The sequence below is a fragment of the Papaver somniferum genome, chromosome 2 (genome assembly GCF_003573695.1).
Source record: "Papaver somniferum cultivar HN1 chromosome 2, ASM357369v1, whole genome shotgun sequence".
Taxonomy (NCBI): Eukaryota; Viridiplantae; Streptophyta; class Magnoliopsida; order Ranunculales; family Papaveraceae; genus Papaver; species Papaver somniferum.
In genome coordinates, this window is record NC_039359.1 from 126,937,389 (window position 1) to 126,948,306 (window position 10,918).

Here is a 10,918-nt window from a genome sequence, read left to right on the forward strand (position 1 = left end):
TTGCATTTCTCTGGTTTAACTCATTTCAGTAATCTGAACGTGCAAATGTCTGGCGGCTAAGTTGTTTAGACGCTTGGTTGTTCCATCAGTACGTTCGAAGTTCTAATCCTACGAAAATGTGCATTATATTTCAATGTGGCACATGAATTATGTGAAAGCAAATGAATAATATGGCATATTTGCAGCATTTGGAGTTAAGTTTCACAGTGCTCAAGCTGTAGATTAGAGTGCAGATACTCTTGAGGATAAGAAGAGCCAACTTGGAATAACTTCCGGCAAACTTAACAGGACAGACATGGACACTATACATTAGCTGTATCTGCATTAACTCTTGTTTGTAATCAAGTGAATCTAATGCACTGTCAAACTAAACAAAACAAAATTCCAACTCAGTTTTGAAACCATAGGGACCTATATAACCTACAAGTTGCACTAATATCTTTCAATCAAGTTGCCTAAGTGGTCATATGCTATCTTTCCGTCTCGGGCAATTGTCATTGTTGCCGATACACAATGGTTTCACATGGGTCACTTTTTCGGATTTTTATCCTTCTCAGAGCCTCAATCCTATCACTAACTCCATCTATAAATACCCTGTCTCCTGTATCACTTCAACATATCCAGCAGACACAAAATCCTCTTTATCTCAAACTTATTAGCAGCTTAAGAATCTCCTGTTAAGATATGGCGGCTTCCATGACACCAGCAGTCCTCTTTCTGTCTCTAAACATACTGTTCTTCACCCTTGTGAGTTCAACTTATGTTCCATGCCCACCACCTCCAAAAAAGAGTATGACACCTAAACACCCTCCAATGAAAACACCATCAAAACCCTCCACACCAAAATCGCCGCCATCAAAACCCTCATCACCAAAATCCCCGCCATCAACTAAACCTGTTAGCTGCCCAAGGGATACCCTAAAATTGGGTGTTTGTGCTAATTTGCTAAATGATATTGTGCACGTTGTCGTTGGAACCCCAGCTAACACTCCTTGTTGCAGTCTCATTAGTGGTTTGACTGATCTTCAAGCTGCTGTCTGCTTGTGCACTGCCATTAAAGCTCAAGTTTTGGGAATTAACCTTAATGTTGCCGTCGACCTCAGTTTAATTGTTAATACTTGTGGCAAGAAGATTCCATCTGGTTTCAAATGTGCCTAAATTATCTGCAAACCCCAACGGCTGAACCAACAGCCGCTGGTTAATGTTGGCTCAGTTTTATTTGCTGTCCGTATATTTCTTCCATATAGAAGACCTTTCACTTCGTTGTTGAATTGTATGTCTTCCTCATAGTACCGTATTGGCGTGTATTCCTGTTCTGTAAACTGTTTACAATATTTGTTGCATCATTTTTATTTTCATCTAAAATAAAAGAAATATCCGTCACATATCCCCTGTATTCAAATTTTCAAATTTGAGATCCATACTGCATTGTCTATCTATATAATCAAGAAAATTTCCTCCAACAGCAATTACGTACCTTTTCATCTCTTTTGCTGCTTCAGTTGTCCAAAGTAGCTGCATTTTCTTTTGTTCAAAAGTTTTAATTTCTTCCAATACCCAACCTTAGACAGCTGACCAAATTAAGAAATAGAATCAGTTACAGCAAATAACACATCCTGGTTAAGTATATTAAAAGGAAACTTAGAGGAGGGCAGTTGAATTGGCTAAGAAGGCCTGTGCCTGCCATCACTAACTCAATAATTCAGGACGTGGCCTCCAATAGTTTTTTATGCTCCGAGTCTTTTAGTAGTTTTACTCTAGCTCCTGATAAATACATTATAGTTCCTTCATTGCTTCACCATATCTTCTAGCACACACAATTTCATCTCTGTATCTCACAGGCATCTCAAACTAATTAGCAGCTTTAGCCTGTTAAGATATGGCGGGTTCCAAGGCTTCAACATCAACCGCCCTCTTTCTATCTCTATACCTACTTTTCTTAATTTCAGTGACTTCAACTAATGTTCATGCTAGCTGCCCAACCGATACCCTTAAATTGGGCGCTTGTGTTAAGTTTCTAAATGGTTTTGCTGCTGATATTGTTTGGGGAACACCACCTACCAATCCTTGTTGCAGTCTCGTTGATGATTTATTTGATTTTGAAGCTGCCGTTTGCTTATGCACTGCCCTTCAAGTTCTAAGAGGAATTAACGAACACGTCGTTCCCATCAAACTCAGTTTAATTCTTAGTAAATGTAACAGGGAGATTCCACCTGGTTACCGATGTCCCTAACTTATCTGCACTCCTGAAACAACTGGTTGATACCGGCTCATCGTATTATTTGTTGTCCCTATGTTTCTTTCATAGTCGACCTTTCACTTCAATGTAAAATTGTGTATGTTTTCCCCTTGGTCTGTATGTATTTCATCAGTTTTGTGATTCTGCGTCAGTTGTGCAATGCAACTGCAACCTGGTTTGTCTATCATTGCGTTTTTTCTATAATAACATGAAATTCAATTGACTTTCTTTGATCAAAGTTTAATAATTAATCTCGTTCCCAATTATTTATGATAACGACGATTATTAAGGGATTGTTTTTTATGATAAATGACAGGCAGCTAGTTGAATAACGATGGTGATTTAAAATGGTTACGGGGTTTTTCATTTAAGGGCTTCTGGTCAATGATACAGTGCTGGAATCCATTGTATTTTATGCCAATATATTTTGGATAATCAGTATTTGTGAACATCACAACATGATAATCAGTAAAGTATTTGTAATCCTAGTGATGACTCGTAATTAATTCTACTAAAATTTTGTTGGCCATTGTTATCTTATCTCCATCCGTTTCAGTTTAGATGAAGGTTTTAGATCTTTTACAAGTCCCATATTACTTCAAGGTTTTCTATTTTCTCCAAATATAATATAAGCTCAATATAATAATATAATATAAATCATATACAAATTAAAATATAATTAGATTTTGTGTTCGTGCTACGCCCGGGCAGCTTCGCAAACTTGGTTCACCAATTCAATCTACAACTACAAACTACAAATACAGTGCATCACAATTCACAACCTCTTTTTTTAATTTAGTAAAGCTCGGCTTTGCCTCTCCCAAGTCCCATTTGATTTGGTAAAGCTCGGCTTTGCCTCGCCCAAGTCCCTATTTGATTTGGTAAAGCTCGGCTTCGCCTCACCCAAGTCCTTCCAAGATGTAAAACATTATTCAAAATAAATGCGTCAAAAGCCAACACTTTGCCGATGCCTTGTTTAATTTGCACAAATTAGAAGCCTACAGACTATGAATAGCTACATTATGAAAGGAAAAAGTAAGAAAAACTGCGGTACCTTGCCAGTTTTCTTGAAAGGAAATCTCCTGTTTGTACGAACAGAAGTATAAAGACTTCCTCTCTGCCTATTCCGCTCTTTGGCTCTTTGCCTATAATAAAAATAAATTTACTAAACTACATATGATATACAAAATCCTCGTACCTACAACCCGCGTTATGGCAAACAAAGATGGATCAAATTAACCAACAATAACTAATGACTTGCATAAGTATTCAGAAATTGATCAATGTTTTTGCAATCTTTAGATAACGGCAGCAGTAGCACTTAATAATCCATTGTATTCAGAAATTAATCAACAATAGCCGAAACCATAATACAAAGTATGCGACTGGAAGTATATCATATTACCTTGACCTGCACCAGAGGATTAAGTTGAAATTAGATCAACGAAAATGGAATGCCATATGTCACATCCAAGGCTTCTGCAAACTGTCCAGCATTCTAAGCTGACGTACAACAAATTCTATTTGCTCCAACATGACAGAGAAAGTACTAAACAAAAAATTGAAACAAGAGATTTTACATTTTTACAATACCAAAAGAGGGTTCACGCATTTAAAAAGAAGAAAATGGATATGGCTGCCGCAATACGCGTAAGCATAAGAAAGAAAAATGAATATTAATATAAGGTTAAACGATTATCCTTATGTGCAACTAATTATCGCTCTTGCTTTTCCAACTCCCACACAATCTAAATGCTTACACTATAAAATGTTACCGGTTTCTAGAGCTAAAAAAGAGATCTAAATCGTTGGCATATATTCACAAAATGTGTCGCCATTTACCATGGAAAAATAAAAGGACTGGTACGTACCCTGGTGGGCTGGTAGCAATCTTCCTCCTTACACGGAAATGAATATTAGGACTAACAGGGCATCAGTGAGTTAAGTCTAAAAAAAAGTATGCACTTTCTTGCGTTAGTCATAGATATGGGATCAAAACGGGATGGAATTGAATTAAAGTTCCAGCATGATCGACGCAACTAATGTAGACATCCACTTAAACATTAGTTATAATGTAAATCATAATAACATGTCCATATAATAATTAGACACCTTGCATTAGATACATTCCTACTGGTAATCACAGACAACATAAATGCAAAAATACCCTTACCACATCAGGTCGAGGGAATAGATATGTGCAAATTCAAACAAATCTAAAAACAACTTGAATATTCAATTACACCATCACAGACTGCACATTATACATATTGAAAAATAATATAACCTTTTTAATGAATCTCAAACTCGTATTTGCTATCTCGATTTGTGCTTGGCAGGATTCATATGCACCGACGGAATGCTTAACATGACAGCCCACCCTGGTTGTCAGAAAAAGCAACCTTACAAAAACCAAAACACAAACAAAAAATCAAATATGATTAAACAAAAAATTATGATTGCGACAAAAAAATTAATTAAATCAGATTAAATAAGTAAAACCCAGTCTTCGAGGATATAGATGAAACCATGTTTCTCAGAGATGGGAGAAGAAAGGTGGAGGTGGTAGTGTATAGTTGATTATCTATCTTGCCTTATTCCATCACCTCATGTTTTAGGGTTTAGCTCGACCCCCATATGAGGGGAAGTAAAATTTTAGAGTATATCGATTTCAACTTTTGAACATATACCAAAAACTGAATTAAAAACTCGAATTAAGAAGCATAAAAATCTTACCCGGATTACCTTCATAGTATAACCATTGTCATTGATGTAGTACTTAAGATACATCTTTATCTTCTTTAAGTGATTGAAAAGAAACCTGGATTTACATTGATAAAACCATAAAAGTTTTAAGTTAGCAAGTAAACATTATTGAACTAATTGATCAAGCTTAAAGCCAAAGTCAATGGAGCCTGACAGATGATGCCTTATTGTTCTACTTAGTTAAAAGATTAATTAAAATCAAAATACTATCAATTAGCATCTGAAGACTTGAAACAGTGCAACATGCAAGACTTATTATTTCAACAAACTTATTACATAAGGTCTATGAGCTCTAGCTAATTGGGATTTGGAAATTCAAATTAACATGCAACCGGAAACTCTACTTATTTGCTAACTATAAAGCTTGGAATTTTTATTAAATTTAAGCTACCAATTATCTGGAGTATAAATATAGTTTCAGCATCCACTGTTTTGTACTGTTGGAGCTACTACGATTTTAACAGAAGCAACTCTTCATCGTTTCTCAGTAATCAGACTTAGCCTTTGGTTTAGGATCATTCAAATCTAGTGGAGCTTCTGCTGGTCCAGTTAATGACGGCATGCACAACTTCCTCTACCACTTTTGTATACAAACTTTCAATTCTCTCTTATTTCTCACTTGATCACTTGATTTTATCCTCCACAGATATAGTTTGTGAAATGGAAGGCTACAGGAGACATGAGCACTGAAAAATGGCTAGCACTTACACATCTGCTTGAATGTCATAGTTCTCCCTGGACTCTTCTACATGCCCAGCACTTATACTTCAACGCTATAATATATGGAACACTCCTGCAAATTTTACCCAAGAATCCATATTAGGCAAACAAAATTTATGCTTCCTAATTAACTTCCTAATCGAAAGTCATCAATTAAAGCATGTTAAAAAGTTAAAATGTGAATAGGTGTCTCAACAGTAACAAAAAGTGATACCAAATATTCACTTGCACATTAATAATTCTAGAGCTTTGGCTAACAATGAAAAATTGTTAATGTACGTGCATCTTAAATCAATGTTATATATGCTATGAGATTTCTCATTTTAGTTCTTATATTTCCAATTCACATATAACTTTTTGTCCGGTGCCTGAACACAACAGAACATTGGAATTGTTCAGAAAAAATCAAATGACAATGGATGTGATGATATTATTGTATGGCATTGTAACATCACATGAAAAAGAAAAAAAAAACTAAACCAAAAAATTACCAGTATCTAACAGGCTTGCGCACCTGGAGCAACAGGTGGTAGCATGACCAAAGCATCTGGCACACGGATGAAAATTAGGTTTTGGAAAAATGTTAACAGGAAAATCAACACTGGCCGAAAATTTGGTGAGAAGCAAAAGTTCGTTCAGTTACCTGGACAGGGGCTTACTATAGCTGCAAAGACCAAACTGAGGACAACAAAGCCATCACTTGACAGTTGCGAATTGAGGTTCAATATTGCTGCGAAAAAAACTCACATAATTAAAACATATTAATTAGACCTAGATAGCAACATTGTAAATAAATTGTGAGCGACTTCAACGTGATGCCACAACTTCCCTTCATTTCTAGGAAGCCTCAAGCAGATGAAAACAAAATGACTAATTAATTAGACATGCATATACTGTTATGTCTAACTACTTGAAGCATTCTCAAGAATGCTCCATATCTAAGGGACTTGTATTCTCGCTCAGCCTAAATGTACAGTTGTTTTACCTCCCCTCCTTGGTGGTCTTGACATTTTCCCTAGTGCTGGTCTTGACATATTTAAGGGACTTGTATTCTCGCTCAGTACCTAGTGCTGCTCCAATAGTAAGTCCAAGCATACACAACTCTGCAGACCTGTAGAGAAAAGGCCGAAGTGCAAATCAAATGTTCAATAAAACTCTAGAATCACAGAAACAAAAAGAACAGTTTCAATAAAACAAAAATGAGCTAATGAATTTGAATCCACAAAAGGGTTTGAGCTGTTAGATGGAAGCTAGGAGCTAATATGCAAATGAAGTTGCAAGTTTACCTCTTTGAAGAAGTCGAAGAAAAAAAGGTCGCCTTCAGAGTGACTGTCTGCAAAAAGAAAAACTCTGTCAAACAATCTGGTGTTAACAGCATAAGAACCCCATCCTATATGTATAAAGTTCTTAGCTTTCGTACTATTTCATAAAGTTGAACAAAATAAACCCAAAAACAATCAGGACAAAACCAAAACGATTAGGAGGCCAACCTGGCATCAACAACCCAATCTCTACCACCGGCATTATTTTACCTCTTAACTTTATGCTCTGATTATTGCAACGTACCTGTCGAATAAGAGTACCAAGTACTCAAAATCATTTTCATCCTTTTGATCCAGACTCTAGTCCATGGTTGGTCGACCCTTTTCTGAAACTATTCTTAAAATTTCAAATCAGATCCAAATAAATTAAGAAACAATTCGATTATAGAGTTGATGCAAAATGGAATCATATACATTTAAGTTTTTTCTGGGCTCATATGACATTAAACAGAACTAACTCTCGTTGTAGACCCATGTTTTCATCCAAGAAGTATAAATTAGACAACAACATTTCTGAACCCAGTTCACTCCCACTAATTGCACCTAATTAATAAGGGTAAAAACAATGCAACACTGAGAAAAACATGAGGTGTAAAATTTTTGAAATTTGGCAATACTAACTGAGTTCATCTAGCTTTTCCCTAAAATTTCTGTCCAAAACTAAAGCAAAGATAGATAAACTGCCAAAATTTACTAATTAATTCTCCTAGACAATTAGACAATTTTTCCCTTAATTCTATTCCCTTATCTATTAGACATTTTTTCGAGCAAACCATATATGACCTAAACTCAGACAAAGTAAAGTTAGTGCTGACTTAACATGACCTAAACAATCCAGTTGTATCTCAGGAGGAAAGAAAATCCAAGGTCTAGAATTCTTTAACGTATAACCATAATTGTAAAATCACATCTGTAAATAATCAATATTGATTAGTTGTGAACCCTATTCTTTTCGCATATCTTAATGAATAAAAATCCAAGGTCTAGAATTCTCACCAAGATGAATACATCCTAAACAATCGAAGGCACAATATTGGACAGAGAAAAGGCTATATCAAGCATTGAAGTATATGTTGTTGTAGGAGTTAAATCCATTAAACCCCCAAATCACACTTGATTGCATCACCTACAGATTCAGCGAAAAAAAAAAGAACAATCAGTGCAAAAATAAAAGAAAAAGCACGAAACACTAAACCATATAAAAGTAATCAGATTCAAAAACCCTAAGCAAAATAAATTTCTAAAAAACTGCCTGAAACTCGAGAAATTTACATGTTGGAAAATTGCTGAAACTTTAATTGGAACTATAGAGTCAATTGGTATTCAATTGGCCTTGGTTTACCCTTATAGCTCTTTGGAGAGTCATATGAAAATCAAAACTTTTTATAGGAATGCTACAGTTTCTCTATAGTTGAGAATGGGGAAGAAGCGGGAACAGAAAAAAGGGTTAGATTTAACAATCATGTAAATAAAGCTTCAGCCAAAATCACATCTGTAAATAAACTGGACAAACAATTATTAACAGAAAAAAATCAACAATAAGAACAGTATAAAGAGAGAATCAAAAAGAAAACCTAAAAATATAGCAAATACCTGAAGTATAAATAAATAAACCGATAGAAAATCTCAGAAGGATGATGCTCTTGAAGATTAGAGCTAGGAAACAAATAAGATTAGAGCTAGGAAACCAAACCCTAGTTTCTGAAATTATTCAATTCTCCTAAATCATCAATCTCAGTTCTCAATAACCCTTATCTCGAGAAACCCATATCAATTTCAGCTCGGATTCCTGTTCATCTGCAATTTCTTCTTAAACCCTAAATCACCAAACACCGATCGAAACATCATCCATAAGACCATCAACTCTTTAATCGAACACCATCGAGATGTTCAGAATTTCTGATTAACTCTTAATCTGTCGCTTTCATCTCTCAATCTCTGCCTATTTCTCGATCTGAATCAGCAGCAACAACCACTGCTTTTATCACGAAGACGAAGATTTTTTTTTAGGTTTTTTGTCTCTCGATTTTTTTTCGTTTTGTTTTTTTGTTTCTATGTTTTGTGAGCCAAACACAAAATTGGTTATATTTTGTGAGGGAATTCCTCTTTTTTCTCTCCTCGAGGAAAAGTGAAACGGGGCAATTCTGTGAGAGGGTGACGGTCACCGTTCAACGTGGAGCCTAAGGAGTTTAAGATTTTAAAGAAGTTAGATATAAGCTCAATTTCTCAAATGAAGTTCTTAAATAATCCATTAGATTACAAATTTACAGTAGAATTTATGAATTAAAAACTATACTTTAGGAAGTATTAACGATGATAGATTTGGAAAATTTATAATCGCTTTGCTTTTTCTTAATATGTGTGAAAACACATAAACCTTTATTTAAAGTACTAGGACTAGTATAAAGGTTAATGAGGCGTTAATGAGTTACTTTTTATTTTGGGATTCATAATTTTTATTTTCAGTTGTGGTTTTTTTGGGACAACACAATCCATTTGCATGTCAGAAACTTTTTGCTCAGCTATTACCCTTATCTCTGTATAATAGTCAAATACCAGTTAAAACTGGTTATTAATTATATAATCCCACACGTGACTTAGGCTAGGTTATAACCTTATAAGTTATAGGTTGGAAATAGACCTTTTTTCTTCCATTGTTTCCGACTTTCTTTTTCTTTTTAATGTTTATTTACTTCTCTTTTAAGTACTTATGAGAGTATATGAAATCTCAACCCACAATTAAAAGAAAAACTCAAACCAATTAATCCCACCATTATAATCATCATGTCTATACCTCTGCAGGAACCTGAAAAAATCAAAAATCTAATATTGATCCTCTTTTTCTCACCATAGAAATGGAATTTTCCATGATGATAAATAAATTCACTAAATCAAAGAAGCTTTTTAACAATTTAAGTTTTCAATCTTGATAAAAATTTATATCTACCAAATTATAAACCGAAAAATAATAAAAATTGGAATGGATTACCCTTGTTTGGGGGACATGAATTTTGGCATCAAAAAAAGAGAGGGTGGTAATGAATTTATATTTTGATTCAAACTAGGTTGAGTTTTAATAAGATCAGATTAAGATTAAGATGAAATTATATTAAAGTTTTCTAGAGAGAAAACAATATAAATTGAGAAATATTTAGTTTAGGGTTTTACATTAGAATAAAAATGGAGAAGAAGAAGATGAAATGGGAAAGAAGAGTGAGATGAACGAGGAGAGAATGTCGTGATTGTTTGACTATCTTTACTTGTATTTTTTACATGAACAAAATCTAAAGGGTATTATCACTACCGACCTCCATTATATTGGAAGTATGCACGATTTTGACAACCTGGGATGATGTTTCTTGTATTGAATCATCTGAAGCATTAACCTGAGAGAGACTTTTCTCACATCTTTTGCTTCTTCTTAAAATATCCTTGATCTTTTGTGTAATCAATGATTTATCAAAATCAACATGATAGGAACAACATTCATCAGCCCAAGACAAGTTACATAGACTTCTATTATACACATTTGATATTTCGAGCTGAGTTTAACTCGCTTACATATTTCTCGAAATATGTGTTGGTAAGCTTTTGCTAACCAAGTTCATCTTATATTCTTAACGAAAGTCAAAAGATGATCATGTGAAAATCGCCTGGTAACATCTTACATGATTTGTGTGAGACGGTCATTTGATGTAAACTCAGAATGTTTCGTATTGATCATTCGATCACTCGAAAATTGTTTTGAAGCTAATAGTTTGTGTGAAACAGCTATTGTCGTCTTCCAAGAATGTTTCAATGGTCGAAATGAGAGTTTAGAACAATCGGATATAAGCATAGTATGCACACTTGGATATGTGTAATCCAAGTC

General features: G+C 34.6%; 1 protein-coding gene and 1 long non-coding RNA gene across 5 annotated transcripts; one reads left to right on the forward strand and one right to left on the reverse strand.

The window, feature by feature from the left end:
• The first annotated feature begins 622 nt into the window (after positions 1–622).
• Positions 623–1,463, forward strand: LOC113349068 (14 kDa proline-rich protein DC2.15-like). The gene has a single exon (XM_026592986.1). It carries the CDS (start codon positions 685–687, stop codon positions 1,156–1,158), a length of 474 nt encoding a protein of 157 aa, XP_026448771.1. The 5' UTR covers positions 623–684; the 3' UTR covers positions 1,159–1,463.
• A 1,487-nt stretch (positions 1,464–2,950) lies between these two features.
• On the reverse strand, positions 2,951–9,128 carry LOC113349069. Of its 4 annotated transcripts, XR_003359929.1 has the most exons (11): positions 8,641–9,128; positions 8,044–8,173; positions 7,292–7,379; positions 7,012–7,058; positions 6,711–6,836; positions 6,369–6,455; positions 6,217–6,272; positions 5,714–5,798; positions 4,976–5,060; positions 3,645–4,641; positions 2,951–3,384 (listed from the first exon to the last, which is right to left on the reverse strand). It is a non-coding gene; the product is annotated as an uncharacterized LOC113349069 (long non-coding RNA). The 4 variants fall into 4 exon arrangements; XR_003359931.1 differs by lacking the exon at positions 2,951–3,384 and having other exon boundaries at positions 4,315–4,641; positions 7,292–7,373; positions 8,641–9,124; XR_003359932.1 differs by lacking the exon at positions 2,951–3,384 and having other exon boundaries at positions 4,315–4,641; positions 4,985–5,060; positions 8,641–9,124.
• Positions 9,129–10,918: the final 1,790 nt, after the last annotated feature.